The sequence below is a fragment of the Ornithorhynchus anatinus genome, chromosome 11, assembly GCF_004115215.2.
Source record: "Ornithorhynchus anatinus isolate Pmale09 chromosome 11, mOrnAna1.pri.v4, whole genome shotgun sequence".
NCBI classification, from domain to species: Eukaryota; Metazoa; Chordata; class Mammalia; order Monotremata; family Ornithorhynchidae; genus Ornithorhynchus; species Ornithorhynchus anatinus.
The window spans coordinates 39,956,052-39,972,872 of NC_041738.1; the positions used below are offsets into that span (position 1 = coordinate 39,956,052).

At 38.1% G+C, this 16,821-nt stretch overlaps 1 protein-coding gene across 5 annotated transcripts in view; it reads right to left on the minus strand.

Annotated features, from left to right (window-relative positions):
- The window catches only part of NFAT5 (nuclear factor of activated T cells 5), a 108,556-nt gene that overhangs the window by 19,403 nt on the left and 72,332 nt on the right, over positions 1–16,821 (minus strand). For all 5 annotated transcript variants that reach the window (XR_003762907.1, XM_029075717.1, XM_029075723.1 and 2 more), the window contains 4 exons: positions 16,383–16,555; positions 9,446–9,580; positions 9,225–9,277; positions 3,266–3,398 (listed from right to left, as the gene is read on the minus strand). Coding sequence is in view for 4 of the 5 variants with exons in the window: in XM_029075717.1 (XP_028931550.1) it covers positions 3,266–3,398; positions 9,225–9,277; positions 9,446–9,580; positions 16,383–16,555 (494 nt within the window). In the remaining variant the exon portion in view is untranslated. The remainder of the gene's footprint in view (positions 1–3,265; positions 3,399–9,224; positions 9,278–9,445; positions 9,581–16,382; positions 16,556–16,821) is intronic.

Here is a 16,821-nt window from a genome sequence, read left to right on the forward strand (position 1 = left end):
ACGTTACTCAGATGGCAACTGTGGTTAATGAACATGAAACTCTGCCCTAGATATAGTATTGCAACATCTATGTAAATTTATCCTATGACACTTTTCCCACTTATTTTACTAATAACAACTCTCATAAGGTAGATCTAGGAGGTGAGAGGCAAATTTCAACCAATCAATTATAACCGCTGCAATAAAATTCAAATATAAATACACTGCAGTAGTCCTGGTGTAAAAAATTTTAATCAGAAAGTAAAAAAAAAAAAACCTAATAAAAAGGGGTATAAGAAAATCCAAGCACCTATATTAACATTCTAGTCTTCACTGTTGACTGTACTTCAGTTTTGTTTGATTAACTTTAGTTTGTATTTTCAATGGAATTTTCAGCATTCCGGAGGAGATACCTTCAACCGATAGCTGGCACCAATGCCAAATAACAATAAATAAAATTGCACATTTCCCTTGAGAGTTGTTACCCTGCATAATTTATCTTGGTGTTCAAGAGTTCCACAATTAGCCTGTCAGGAAAAAAATTTATGGGGTATTCTGTGACAAATATACCTATATATAATTCCCAGCTATGGGATATCGCTTTCTAGGTTTTTAGAAGTTTGTTCCCCAAATCAAGGCTTTGGGGAGTAATGGCATTATTAATGACAATAATTATTTTGAAAAAGTTAAAATTTGAATGAGTTCATTCAATTTGGTTATCTTGGGAAGCCCCCTAAAATATGAGGTTTTTTTTTAATTGAAGGTCATAACTTCTCATAGATATCTTCCCCACCTACTTACCTTTACTAGACTTCATTCAGCACCTACTTTGTTCTACTTTACTACAGAACTCTGGAAAGCTGGTCACTAGAACCAATCCTGTGGAAACCCGGGTTATACATTTCGATGCAGAATGAAAAGTAAAATGCTACACATTTCAGGAAAGAAGCCCCAAATAACACACATTCTAAATTTGTTTCAATAAAAAAATAATGCAACTCTTCACTTTGGAGCATCCTGTTCTCTGACTGTTTTGGCATCACTATTACCAAAGGTAATGACCATTTAGGGTGCCAGAAATCTAGCAAAAAGTTGTGAAGGTGGGCACTGTAAGATAAAGGAAAATAACAGAGAACTATTGGGTAGTTTGCTTTCTCCATCTGATCTCCTCACCCTCTGTTTATGATCACCACACCCCTACTTGCATACTGGTCAACACAAAAAGTTGAGATGAAACCTAAGTTTGCTTAGATTCTAGGGAAAAAAAAGTCAGTAGTAGAAAGACTGCTAAAGTACGATTAGAAAAGACAATATATCATGTGATGAATGTACATTTATAGATTAGAAGCATATTGACATTCCACTAATCATTCTATATCAAATGAATCCCCTATAAATCAAAATATTACGATTGTTGATGTAGGTAGAAAGTTATATTCATCATGTTAAAGATGCAATCAAACCATGGAAGTTCAGGAACAAAGTCCCGTAGAATAAAACTGGGTGCTGCATTTCCTTCCCTACTGCTGCCTTTTTGACTCTGAACCAAAAACAACCTACAAATGGTAAGCCATAGCTCAGAGAATGTGACTGACCATGATGGTGTAAAAAAGCAACAAAATCCATATCCACATAAGACTTTATGTTCTTCCAAAGAACTTCCCTGAAAAGCATGTTATCTGTTCCCCACTTTAGTTTAAAAGATTCAAGATAATAAAACTAATATGCATTACCGATTCTTGATCTTTGCATTAGGAATCTTGAGAGTGGTAACTGAACTGGGTCAGAAGCTGTTCTAAGGCTATTTTTTTCTGCCCATATAACATATATAGAAGCTTTCGATGTGTGTGGCTTACACATATCAAACCTTGGCTTGCTTTTTTTTTAAACATTCCACTCATCATTCTACATCAAATGCACCCCCTGTAAATCAAAATATTACATGATTGTTGGTGTAGGTACAAAGCTATATTCAGCCGGTTAAACATGCAATCAAACCATGGAAGGTCAGGAACAAAGTCCCGTAGAAGAAAACTGGTTGCTGCATTTCCTCCCCCTTTGCTGCCGTTGACTCTGAACCAATAACAGCCTACAAATGGTAAGCTGTAGCTCAGAGAATGTGACTGATCATGATGGTGTAAAATCAACAAAATCCATATCTACATAAGAATTCATATTCTTCCAAAGAACTTCCTTGAAAAGCATGTTATCTGTTCCCTACTTTAGTTTACCAGATTCGAGATAATAAAAACTAATTGGTATTACCGATTCTTGATCTTCGCATTAGGAATCTTGAGAGTGGTAACTGAACTGGGTCAGAAGCTGTTCTAAGGCTATTTTTTTCTGCCCATATAACATATATAGAAGCTTTTGATTATGTGGCTTACACATATCAAAACTTGGCTTTTTTTTTAAACTGCCTCCTAACTCAAAATAGCCAATTATAATTTTTAGCATATTATGTAGAAACAGCATTTTACATTAGCTAAATGTGTAAGTCATGAGAAGTCTTAGCTCTATAAGTTTGAAGCAACAATTCATGATCATATTTTCATCAGATTTTGGGAGTTTTTCTGGACTTTCGGAAAGTGACTCATCACAGTGTAAGACTCAGAGTGGGCATGGAAACCCCCATTTTGTTTCCACTTTTCACTTTCCATTCAGAATTTCTAAAAAGTAGCTTGAATTCTGAAAAATAAAATATAACTACTGACTGAGGCCAATTCTACCAGTGCTTGTTTTCTAGGATATTTATGGAGGGGACTCAAAATATCAGTTGGGGCTGAGAAGATAATATAATAATAATAATGTTGGTATTTGTTAAGCGCTTACTATGTGTTAAGCACTGTTCTAAATGCTGGGGTATACAGGGTAATCAGGTTGTCTCACATGATGCTCCCCATTTTACAGATGAGTGTTGCCTCTACATCTGAATCTTTACCCCGTAAGCTCTTGATAGTCACCTCATCCCTCACCTACGCAGATATCCTTTACACACTCCCATTTCCCTAACTGTAATTTATTTTAGTGTCTATCTTCCTCTCTAGACTGTAGGCTCCTTGTGGGTCGGGGCCATTCTTACCAATTCTACTGTACAGGGCTCTCCCAACGTCTTAGTACAGTGTCCTGCCCCCAATAAGCACTCAGTAAATACCACTGATTCCTTGGCTAGGGAACCCGAGAGAAAAAGCGCGGACTCCAGGGGCTAGAAACTATTAACGCAATGTCACTTGTGATTCCACAGAACAGAAAGTTAGTTCAATCTTAACTTCTTTAATTAACATACCTGAATCTGGAGTGTAAGTGAAGGGTTGGACATCATGGGATCTTCCAGCATTAGTCACCACATATATCCCCACGGACACGGGTGAGGTTATATATTGGTCATGATATGGAGGCACCTTAACAATAAGATGATTCTGCATTTAGAGGGGAGAGAGGAAATGAGATAGTCACAACATTCAGAAAATCATTCAAAAGCAATTTCGTACTTATGTAACTATCTTCATACTCTACTATTTCCTCTATCTGTAATTTTTTTAAAGTATACCTCCCCCTATAGAATGTAAGCTAGAATCTCATCTTGCAACTCTTATTTTCCTAAGTGTTTAGTACGGTGATTTGCAAAACAGTAATCACTCAATACCACTGTTTGATGATAAAAATGCCAATATAGAAAAATATTAGTTATATAGGGAAGAAATATTAAAAATCACCATCCACATAACATAACTCGGAAGTCAAATTTAGAGAAGCAATGTGGCCTAGTGGATACAGCACGGGCCTGGGAGTTAGAGAGACATGGAGTGGCTTGAGAGGCATTGTGGCTTAGTGGAAAGAGGATGGGCTTGGGAGTCAGAGATCATGGATTCTAATCCTGCCTCTGCTACCTGTCAGCTGTGTGATTTGGGGCAAGTCATTTAACTTCTCGGTGCCTCAGTTCCCTCATCTGCAAAATGGGTATTAAGACTAAGCCCCAGGTTGGACAAACTGATTACCTTGTATCTACCCCAGCACTTAGAACAGTGCTTGGCACGTAGTAAGCGCTTAACAAATACCATTATTACTATCATTATTATTATTCTAATCCCTGATCTGCCACTTGTCAGCTGTGTGACTTTGGGCAAGTCACTTCACTTCTGTGTGCCTCACTTCCCTCATCTGTAAAATGGGGATTAAGACTGTGAGCTCTCTGTGGGACAAGGATTGTGTCCAATATGATTATCTTATATCTACCGTAGTGCTTAGAACAATGCCTGGCACATAGGAAGCACTTAACAAATATTATTATTATTATTATTACTAAATTTAGGTCAGGTTCTTTTGAACAGGACCATACTGTTTGCTTACCCAGGCATTTTATGACATCTTTCATCACAGTACTATAAAGTAGACAATTTTTATTTAACAAGGGCAGTGGGAATAAGGATCTCATATAATGGAAGAAAAAGTGTTAGAAAACTATTGTTTGGCTTTATTATTGTTACACCTAAGGAGGTTATTAGAAGTTCTAAAAAACAAGTCCACAATTATGCAGAGGTTTTGTCTAGTCTTATCTCTGCCGTAGACCACATTTAAAAAGATAAATCAGAACATTTAAGAACTGAGACAAGAAATAACCATCCACCTGCTGCCCTCAATATAGCACAGTTGTCAAACATATCTATTTGACAGCGATAGGTGCAACAAATATAAATAGGATTAAATAGATGTTGGAGTTGCTATTGAGGAAAACATCTTAAGATGTCTGAATGCAATCAAGGGTTGTTCAGATACTGGAAAAGGGAGCCTGGGGAAACTAATTAATTTAAATTTAGTGCTTTAAATAGACAGCTATATGTTTTAGATGGCTTGAGGTCACCACATTCCTACTTAAAGTCAAATGGGTGTATTTATTGCTTAACTTTTAGAGTCCTTTCTAGTCGTAACAGTAATGGCTATTTACTGTAGAAGTGAGATCTTCTGCATAAAGTTTTACATCATGGCAACTTAATTTTAAAACATGCACATACATTCTGCAAGCTAAACACTTTTTAAAAGGGCATTCACTATTTTTAGAAATATTTCATCCAAAACAGTGTTTTTAGTCACATTCATTTCTCTGAGGTGTTGCCATATTAAAATTTTAATATGGGACAGAAATTCAACAGCTGCTAAAGTTTTTCTACATTGAAAACTAAGAGTGTTTTCTTTGGAATGGGGTGGTCTTCCCATGACTGCCTTTCCACTACTGTCATATTTGAACAGCCTCCAGATTTAAAACAAAACAGAAAACCACAAAAGGTAACATTTTAGAATGGAAAGTTTCACCTTTTTATTCTTTTTTAATTAAGTAGCAAGTTATGCTAAGCTTTAATCATTTCTTTAGCAGTTTAACTTTACCAAGTACATTATCATCTTATGTTCTATTATTTTTAAACAACCCATGAGTGAAAATATTAACCGGTTTTTCAGATTAGGATTTAGCCAGACTTGCTCAAAGTCTCAGCAAATTCAATGGTACAGCCAGAATTAAAATTCCCCAGTCTTAAGGACCCAAGCCCTGCTTTAGCCCACATTTTCCTATTTCTGCCAGGTGAAGTGATATTATAATATGGCAAGTCTACACCTTCCTAGGGGTCAAGAAACACTTTTTTCCTTCCCACTACTGAGAGGAGGCATACGCTAAAGAAAGAAAGGCACTCTTTTGCCTTCTGCTGATAGCACGCCACTCCCAATGAGTACGCCACATTCCAGCTGGGCACTGAAGTTTAGAATGAATGCTGGGTCAAGCTGTTGCCAGAGGGTGTAAGAAACTGTTTATAACAAACAGGACACCTTCTAGAATCAACAGACTGCTGTTCAATTTTGCAGTCGCAGTAGTAACAGTATTTATTAAGCACCTCCTGGGCGCAGCACACTGTACTATGAGCTGGGAAAGACTACGCAGTTGGAAATTAGATTCGTTCCCTGTCTCTTAGGGGGCTTGTAAAGACCCTCAATCAATCAATCGTATTCATTGAGCACTTACTATAAGCAGAGCACTATACTAAGCGTTTGGGAGGGTACAACAGAATTAGCAGACATGCTCCCCGGCCATAACGAGCTAGCAGTCCTCCCTTATGGGTGCCATCACGTCACCCCCAGAATGCCTGCCTACTGTGTGACTCTCAGCCATACAGTGAATTTGCTTCGTGGCTCTTCAGTTCGTGAGGTTTGGCAACGCTATATTGGTCTAAAACCACCTTCCCCCCTACCAAAATACTTGCCAGAATCCTAAACTACCGGACCATACCACCAATAATGGCTCTGAACTCCGCCCACCCAGTTGGAAGAGACGAGTGTAGGAAGTTCAAGGCAATTGGCTTGGCATTGGAATAAGATGATCCTGGAAAAGAGCTCTGGAGAAAAATCTCAGTCCCCACAGTCTGAAACTGCAAACTGATATTCCCTTTAGCCTTCCCCTATCTAAATGTCAACAAAAAGAACAATACTAACAAGTCCACGGTCCACTCCAGGTCTCTCAGAAAGACACTTCCTAAAGGTGACTCTACCCCAGAGAAAATCTAAGGGCTTGAAACTCTGAGGCTTTAGCAAATTTAGGAGGATCGCGGCTTAGATCTCCTCCTCCCTACAGCAAGTAGCATTTTATACAATAGGATCCTGTATCAATGCATCTCACTATAACACATGGCCTACTTTAGAGTTGGTCTCTCTTTTTACTCCCACAATTTTCCTATAGATTATTAGTACACCAACTCGATTGTATTGTACTCTTCAGAGTGCTTGGCACGCAGTAAGCACTCAATAAATACCACTGACTGATTGATTAGTTCTGAGAAGAGGGTAAGCAACCACTGTGCCATGATACTCTGGCTCTGATCTGAATTCTATCTTAGGAATTCCCTTAATAAACAGAAACTGGCAGCCTCTGGTTTTATTTAAATTTGCCCACCCTGGGGATATTTTTTCAGGTTTTGCAGGTGCGAAATTCAGCTCAAAGAAGCTGTGACACCTTTTTATCCCGAGAATGGAAAATTAATCTCTTTTTCTCCGTGAGAGATTTACTGAGAGTACATTATTGCATATTTCAGTGGGACCTTGACTATGTCGGCATTTCTGTCTACAATGTGGTTCAAAACTCGGACCTTGATGATTGTCTTTTAGCCGGGTTCCACTAAGTAAACTTGCTCCAAACAAGGAGATGGAAGGCAAAGTCAACAGCAGAATGTGACCCAGCTATACATATGTTCCTTCTTTTTATAATATTGCAAAATTTTCCAGGCTTTTGGCAGAAGATATGTTCAGATTTTATGTTTTGGTTTGCTTTTGGGTTTTTAAATTTTGCTTTGCTTTTTAAACATAAAGAAGTTCACATACCATTCACTCTAATCAACTTCCCATTCTCCATCCCCAAGCTTCAGCACTTGATCCCATTCCCCATTCCTAGTTTGGCCTTCTGCTTTCCCTATTTTCTCCAACCTCTTGGGTCTTCATCCCTGATTTGGTCCAACTCCCCTAAAGCTTGATGCTTATACATGGTTCAGCCCTGGTCCTTAAAAACATCTTGAATTTGCAAAGTGGCTTTACGTTTTAAAAGTACCTTGATAAGCAATGATGCCATTTTAATCTCACAATATCCCCTGTGAGGAAGGGATAGCAAGAATTATTATTTTCATTTTACACTTGAGGAACGGCAGCACGGAGCTATTAAGGACCTTTCCTGAGGACATAAAATATTCATTCATTCATTCAATTGCGTTTATTGTCCGCTTACCGTGTGCAGAGCACTGTACTAAGTGGTTGGAAAGTACAATTGAGCAAAATTGGCCAGTGGCAGAGCTAGTCCTAGAACTCAGATCTCCTGACTCTACTATCCCTGATCAATCTCACCCTGCATGCCTTACCAACACATGTATCCTATTCCTGCTCTTCTCAATTCCCGCTTTAAGTTGCATTGTCCATCTGCCTGTCCTTTTTATTTTTCCTGAAGAACTCTGCCCTCACTAGCCAGCTCTTGATCCGTATATCTGAGAGCTACAATCTGTTTATACATTACAGAAGTTACATTATCATACATAAAGCAAATAAAATTTGAATGAATGCCCAGAGAAAATACTGGATTCACTAGCGTAACTGCCTCCACTGCATAATTCTCTCCCCACATTGTCTGAGAAGGAAATGAAATATTTTTTCTGTTCCATGTACCAGTAATTGTAAGAAGAGATAGCCGTACATGCTGTGCTGGAAGAGCAGAAAGGTCAGAACATGGTAATGCCCAAGTGGAATCTCGTCTTAAAAACGGGCAGGCTCTGGGGTAGGAAGAGGGCGAGGGTCAGTATCACCAGAGAGAGCGGCTCATGCCAGGTTGTGAGTGCTTCAAGATGGGAAAAGGGGAAGGGTCAGATGAGGAGTTTCTTCTTTAAAAGTCAGGTTCTTGAATTAGAAGAGGAGAAGGGAGTACCTATTGAATGCAGCTCTTTGGGGAGTGACAGAGAAGGAGGAGGCTCGATCTCAAATGGCCCCTTTGCTTTCTCTTCCTTCTCCACTTTTTCCTCCTGCTCCTCAAAGTGTTGCACTTAACAGCACTTCCCATTTTGAGTTGCAAAAATTATGCCAGGTGGGGCAATTAGGCTAGTAAATATGGTACATTTCTCTTTTCAATCATACTTATTGAGCCCTTACTGTGTGCAGAGCACTGTACTAACTTTTTGAAAGAATCACAATATAACAGACACATTCCCTGCGCACAACGAGCTTAGAGTCTAGTTTACAGTTAATAAATACCATTGACTGGCTGCCATAACTATAAAAAAAGTGGTTTTGGTCCTAAAATGCTCTTACCAATCCATCAATGGTATTTATTGAGGGCTTACTGTGTGCAGAGCATTAGATTGTGTTTGGGAAAGGACAATATAACAGAGTTAGTAGACATATTCCCTGCCCACAACAAGCTTACGGTCTAGAGGGGGAGACAAACGAATATAAACAAGTAATTTATAAGATATAATTTAAACATGTGCACATGAGTGCCGTGGGGTGAATTTATATGTGAAAGACTGTTGCTCTTTGCTTCTCACTACAGAGCTATCACCCAATTTTCTTAAGTGAACATAACGATTAACAGAAGAAAGAAACACTTAAAAATTAATCTCACATCTGCACGCAGTGAAGAATTTCTTTCAGACCAAAAAGCAAGATCAGGATTGTAAGGGGCATAAATTACCAACCCGTGTAAACACAAATCATTTTTTAACAAATTATACCTGATGAAATAATTCCATGTCTATTTCAGCTTCTGATTTCCATGAGCTTTCATCTGATTCAAAGAAAAAAAGAGTATTTGAAACATTGTGGTATTGGTAATCCAAGTGCTACACGGTATATGCTGTTTCACGAATACTGAAAAGCAGAATAAGAGCAAATACACCTGCATTATTACAGGTTCTCCCCTCACAAGTCCATAGGATTAAATGTTCAGACTCACCAGAAATATTCTCTTGAAAAATGACTTTAGTTCCCTTCAGAAAGTTCTTGCCAATTAAAAAGACTTCCTCCTCTCCTTTGACCGAACAGCTGTGCAGGCTTTTCTTTAGGATTTCTGGCACTCCTGCTGGTTGAGCTATGGGAAAATAACAATATAGTAAAAAAAGAGTGCCAATACATCTTAACAAAACATCCTACAATTCATTCTTAATTATTCTCAGGATAATTATCTAACTTATTGATTATCTGTGCACCAGGCTTTCTTCTGTTTCTGAGGACAATTTCACTCCTGGTTAGCACCTCTACCAAAGGATAGGGAAAAGGAAAGGTGAATTGAAAAAATCAATACATATTTTTCAAATATGCACACCCACCCTAAAATTGTTTACACATTTTTTCACGAAGCATTTAAACTATTTTACAAGGATACATTCTTATCACAATTATCTGAGTGGGCAGAGAACTGAATCGCAACCACATTCCGTTTTGCTCCGAAACCAAGAGGAGGCTCTTGGGCTATACTTAGAACTAACACAGAGCTTTATTTTCAAATCAAGATTTAAGCAATAGCAAAGAGCAAAAACAACTGCACGCAAACTACTTTCTGGGAATTAGATGCTCTGGGCTGGAGGAGTATTTCACCTTCGCTCCCCGTCTCTTCTCTGATTCGATGTTAGAAAGGGGGAGTGAGGCCCAAAACCTAGAAATCATGAGAAACTTCCTTTCCCCCTTCCTTACACAAATAACTGCTGGAAGAGAGGGTAGGGCTCAGCATCAGTACAAGAAAAAAAACAAGGAAGACAATGAGTAGGTTTAATTTCTGGCTCCTTCCCTTGCACACGCGACATCTGATTATAAGGCTGAATTATTTTTCCAATTTTACGCTCACATTTTAGGAATCCGCCTTGGTCTCACTGTGATAAAGCACATTCAGTTCTCCTCTGACACAGGGGCTACGTTCTAGCACAACGCACCCCAAAGAGAGCTCGCATTTTAATATGCATGTGTTGACCAAGGCCATGCGCATTTACACAACTTTCTTCCAACATTACAGAGTACTGTTTCAGTCCAGGCACAACTTTTCAAAAAAGCACTCTTTATTTCCCCCAACAGTGTTTCATCCAAAATACATCCTGAAATCATAAATTAAGGGAGAATTGCATAGGTGCTGTTAATTCCATAAGATCTCAAAGTCGATGTCAGCAAGATTCAGAGATCAAGTTCTACAGTCTACTGGGGATTAGATAACAATTTTTAGCTTCCTATTTAAGAAAAATGTTGCAAATAATTTATTGATGAGAAAAACCAAGCAACAGAAGTGAACAGAGGCAGAAGCCTATCAAATTAGCATAAAGAAATAAAACCAGACCATAATCCTTCCTCACTTTCATGAGAAATTTCACTTCATTAATGCAACTTATATTTCCCTATTAGCTTTTTTTTCTAGCTCATTATCTTTTCCTCATGTGTAGCAGGAATACCACTGTTAATGAGGCTCATTTTCGGGTACATGTCTACCTTCATAAATTTTTATTTACTATAAGGAAAGAATTGGGCTATGGATGTTCAAATTAATTTTATTTTTAACTTATGATCATAAAATGTTTTCTCAATTGTTTAATGGTTATCTAGTAGAATAACTTCACCCGTTTAATAAAGGATCTTACAACATTTATGTTGCTCTATATTTCTCTTTGAAAAGAAAAAAATAACCTACTATTAAATTAAAAGAAACAAAAAAAACCCCTCACTGCTTTATTAAATACCCCCAAAATATTCCCTTAGTTGCTTTGCAGTAACAAAGATAATAACTGTGGTATTTGTTAAGTGCTTACTACCTGCCAGGCACTGTGCTCAGCGTTGGGGTAGATACAAGATAGATTGGAAACGGTCCTTGGCCTAGAAGGCGCTCACAGTCTAAGTGGGAGAGAGAACAGGTAATGAACCCCCTTTTTGCAGATGAGGAAACTGAGGTACAGAGAAGTTAAATGACTTGCCCATGGTCAGACAAGAGGCAAATGGCGGAGCCAGAATTAGAACTCAAGTCCTCTGACTCACAGGCCCATGCTCTTTCTACTGGACCACACTGCTTCTCTGAATTTTTTTTTTAACCTAAATGATCCAGTTCGTCTTCATCAGAGGTGGGTAATGATTTAGGCTGGTGGGTCCCTTAATGACTTTTTCTCAATTATTGAGGGTCACACCCAAAGCGATATGTGATATAATATTTCATATCATGTATATTTTATTTCATGTAGATATGATCACTCTGATACTTCTCATAGTGATATGATTAAGAGTGGAGGAGGAAAGGAAGGATTTAAAGGAGAATCAGCAGTTAGTACTTCCGTTAGTAACTGGCTTCGCTCTGTGGATGCAGTCAGCAAAGCCCAGAACCACGAAAAGTAGTGGAGGGCCCCACTGCCAATTAAATGGCAGGCTAAAGTAAATCCACTGATTAACTGAATTTGGACCACAGGCCATTTTGCTCAATACTGGGTTCACATGGATGAAAATAAAGTTGATAAATGTTAAAGCTCCACGTCACTTCCCTGGTTGGATAGACAACCTGAGAGAACAGAGCATGTCCCTGAATGATCTTTTTTCAAAGCATCTCACAGAGCCCTGATTACATTTAGAAATCTTACTAAAATTCTTTATAAAAAATTAGGAATTCCAGGTTTGTATTTTTCTGGAAACTTGGGAGCAGAGAGAGAAGAAATACTGCAAACAATGGGAAAGTGTAAATTGTGGGAAATAACTTACTTAGTATATTATTTGTCCTTAGCAAGGAGAACCAGGTGTTGAGCTACAGGACTTGTGGGGAAAGTTTCTTTCTCTAATACGGAGGTGGGAAGTGGTTTTTTGGCCAGAGCGCTACTCATTTTCCAAGAGAATGGAGAACTACACAGAGACTCCTTTCCTCTTGGATATCAGGGTGAGAGGCAAGTGAAGGTGGGGATTTAAGAAGCAACAGTTGAAGAAAAGATATCAGAAGCGATTCAATGTACTGGGAAACTTAGCTGTTTTTAGTGGCGGAGAAATCCCAACTCACATAACTGAGGTTTTATGTTTTGCTTCAAGTCTCATATTTGCTTTGCAAATTTATTTATTTGGAGGACAAGATTTATCTTGATCAACAGTTCGTAAGAGAAAAATGGGGGGCTTATTAGTAATTATGACATGAGCATAGACAATCCTCAACTAAGACATCTGGAGTTAAGATAAAGGACACTTACAATGTTCCTAATTTACATTTGGTTTCATCTTTACAACACATCAGCAGGGCTGGATTAATGCAGGATTTGCCCGTTTTTCTCCCTCTCCTAATTAAAAAAAATCTAGAGCATCGATTGATTTTGAGGTCCTGAAGAATTAATTTTTGGGTCTCTCTGCCTGAGGTGATGATTGGCACAAGTTCTTGAAACAGCAAATGCAACAGAATCCAAATCATAGGTAAAGAGAAGGTACAATGTTGATTTGTTTAGCTCACTGTTGCATAATTTATAAATGTTTTTGCTGTTTTCTGCAGCGTGATTATGTCAATAGTGAATATGCATAAGCCAGCAAAGCACATCATCAACTGCATTAAATAAATAAATATGTAGAGTGGAATAAAATCTGTGGTTGCTAAAATCACCCTTACAGCTACACTACAGATTTAAAGAGGAAAAGTTAGCTCATTTTCTCAACTAAAACGACGAAGCCAGGGTCACAGTACATTCAAACCAACGCCGTAATCCCGAGTCTATAAACTCATCGTGGGCAGGGGACATGTCCACTAACTCTGTTGTATTTTACTCTCCCAAGTGCTCAGTACGTGCTCTGCACATATTAAAAGCTCAAAAAAACCCACTGATTGATTGATTACTGTAAGAAAAATCTCATTCCATTTTCCTCCATTTGAAATACAGAGCTAGGGTGGGGCATGCATAATGTTGACAAATAGAAATGGGTTAGTTATCATTGCATTTATTACGCAAGTATGATTTAAATGACATATGACCTCATGCCACTGTTGTCTGGGGAGCTGAATGCACGGTAAAAATCGGCTACTGCATTTGGGGAAATGGAGAGAATTAGAGAATTAGAATTAAATGGGCTGCACGAGTTTCAAATGAAAGACAGCACATGACAATATGACTTCTGGCCACGTGCCTTCGTTCCAGTGGTTACCTGACCCTTTCTGGAATATCAATGTACATTCCTGCCTGTTTCCTCTCTTCCTGCCTTCCCTCATCACCTTCTGTTCCCATTTCCTCTCTGCCTCCTCCCAGCTTCCTGTTTCCACCTCCCAGATTCCTGTTTCCACCTCCCTTCCAATCTCCAGTCCAGTTCCTTTCCCGATTTCCTTCACGTCCCATTTTATTCCAACTCTCTAACCTGAACAAGATGCCTACATTTACGTAAAGGTGGAAACAATTCAAAATGGGGAATAAGGTATAAAGTTTTTCAAACTGTCTCGTCTTCTGTTTTAACAAAGTCGTCTCGCTCCGCATATTTGTTTCTTTATGGCATTTCTTAGGATGCGAGTTTTGATGATCAGTTCTTGTTGCTGGAATCTAAGCATCTAGTCAGCTTCATACAGCATCTAGCAGCAGAGGTTATTTCTCACAGGTTTTTTAAGTTCAGATTTTATAATGAGGCTAAATTCTGAAATATTACAAAATGGGAAAACTCATAGAAGAGCAAATTATATTTTTTAAATTAACCAAAGTTTAAAAGCTTTAGCTTAACTTTGATAGAATGAAAATAATCTGACTGGTAGTCAAGAAATCAGTTTTATTACTGAGTGCTTACTGTGTGCAGAGTACTGAACCAAATATTTGGGATATCATGCTTTAACAGAGTTGACAGACATGTTCCCTGCCTACAAGGATGTTAAAGTCTAGAATTGGAGCTTACCCTCCGAAGTCTAGTAATAACCATGGCCCACTTGTGTAAATATTTCTTGGAGTACTAGTACACTACCATATTATAGTATATTTATTATATATTATACTATATATTATATTGTATACATATATACTATGGTATATATACTATACCATATTATACTGAAGCAGCGTGGCTCAGTGGAAAGAGCCCGGGCTTGGGAGTCAGAGGTCTTGAGTTCTAATCCCGACTCCGCCATTTGTCTGCTGTATGACATTGGGCTTCTCCGTGCCTCAGTTACCTCATCTGTAAAATGGGGATTCACACTGAGAGCCCCATGTGGGACAATCGATTAGAACAGTGCTTGACACATAGTAAAGCACTTGACAAATACCACAATTATTATTAAGTGACTCACCCTAGGCTCACAGTAGTGTGGTGACAAAGCTAGAACTCAAAACCAAGGTCCTTCGACTTCCGGACAGTCTTCCACTAACATCACAATGCCTCCATTAACTTCCACTGGCATTTTTCGTAGCCTTTGCAAGTTGTTCCCCAAGAAACATGGTAATGTTGCAGTATATGAGATTTATTCTACGAGATACTGCATATCTGTATTTGATCTATAAGCAGTCATACTGTCTAATTAAACAGTAAAGACAGCCAAAGTTTCAAATTAGAAGAAAACCATCTAGAGGGTAAACGTGAACATGAAAATAGAAGTTCTGACTTAAAACTGCCATATGAATGGACATGAATATGTCCATACATGGACAAATGTATGGACATATATGAATTTTGGAACAAAGTTGCCATTTGCTTTTTTGCAGGTCACACTTCCTGTTCATATATGACATAAACCAAAGACGTCATGGGAATTTCAGACTTCACTCAACATCTTTAGGAAACATTTAAATGCATTTTTCAATGAAACGCAATATACGTTTTTCAAAGTTACACAACAGTATAAATACTCAGGAAACTCCATTCCTAGATCAGCATGATAGTCCTTCTGCACTCAGGATGCCTCACACTGAAACGTGAGGTCTTTGACTACTCAACACAGGAGTGAAAAGGCCAAAAAATAAGAATTTTAAGAATGCTCTAGGAAAAAATAAAAACTAAGCAACCATCAAACCAAAATATGTGCAGCGAAATGTGCACTTTATAAAGCTTCAGTTATTATAGATACAGCGGAACCAGAGCACCTAACAGCAACCCAACAGGAAACAAGAGAATGGAGAAAAGGCTCTGTTTGGCTCCTCTGATTGCCATGGTGCAAAATAACACAGAAGTACTGCCAAAGAAAATAACCCTTATTGTAATCTTCGGTAAGTGGTCTAAAAAGGAAAAAAAGAATCCCCTTCCCCTTCCATGTTTTGCTAAACCAATTTAAAAGTATAGGACCTTCCAGTATTCATTTTAATCATCCCAGAAACAGACAATACCCATTATGTCATTATCATCTGCATCGATAGCATCTATTGAGCGCTTCCTGTGAGCAGAGCACTTGCGAATAAAAGTAAAAGTCGGGGAGTCTACTCACAAGGGTTTACAATCTCAGCTACATAATTTCATTTAATAGAGACAGCCAATCCAGTCAACTATTTTCTTATGCAAAGTTAGTCATGGATAGAGAACAATTAAACATTCATCCAAAAAGAATCTGATTTTCCTTTTCTAGAATCGTAATCTGCCATCAGGATCAACTTCTGACACAAGGGGCTTATTATCCAAGAAAGCTGTTTACTTTCATCATTATTTGTCATTGTAAACTTGAGGTCTACCTACTGTAGTTACAAGTTAATAATGATATTATAAAAAATTAATTATTCTGGAAATTGAGTTAACACAATAGCCATAACTACAGGTCTTTTCACTCACTTATTCCAGCGTATTTACTGAGCAATTACTGTGTGCAGAGCACTGTACTAAGCACTTGGAAAGTACAATTCATTTTAAATTTCATTCCAAACATTACCTTTCAGTTTATCCTAGAAAATCGAGCTTCAGTTTTAAAAAGGTTTCGGACTTCAGGCAAGAGAATTTATTTTGCTACTTACTGCATAGGATCGGAGAAGAAGGTGTTTGCAGAGTTAAAGTTGAGCCATCTTTTCGTATGATGTTAACCCGAAATACCAATCTGGCCCGAGTGCTTTTTTTCTTGGATCCAGCAATTCCTATTCGAGCTTCAACATCAGCATTCCTCAATTTCAGTATCCCCACACAGTCCACCCTAAGAACACAAAAATAAAAATTGCATTTATTACTAATTATTACATGCAGTCATATGCCATTATTTTCTCTCTAGACCCATATTCCTGATACAATTTTGCAAATGGCTTCACATAACTGATTTTTTTTTTTTTTAGGAACGCCTAGGTAATGAAGGAGCGAGAACTGGACTTCCCAAATTTTCACCAGCTTTCTTCTCCACTATAATTCACTTAATGCTTGGATTTCTTAGCATTTATCATACCCTCTTCCTCCACGGAATACATC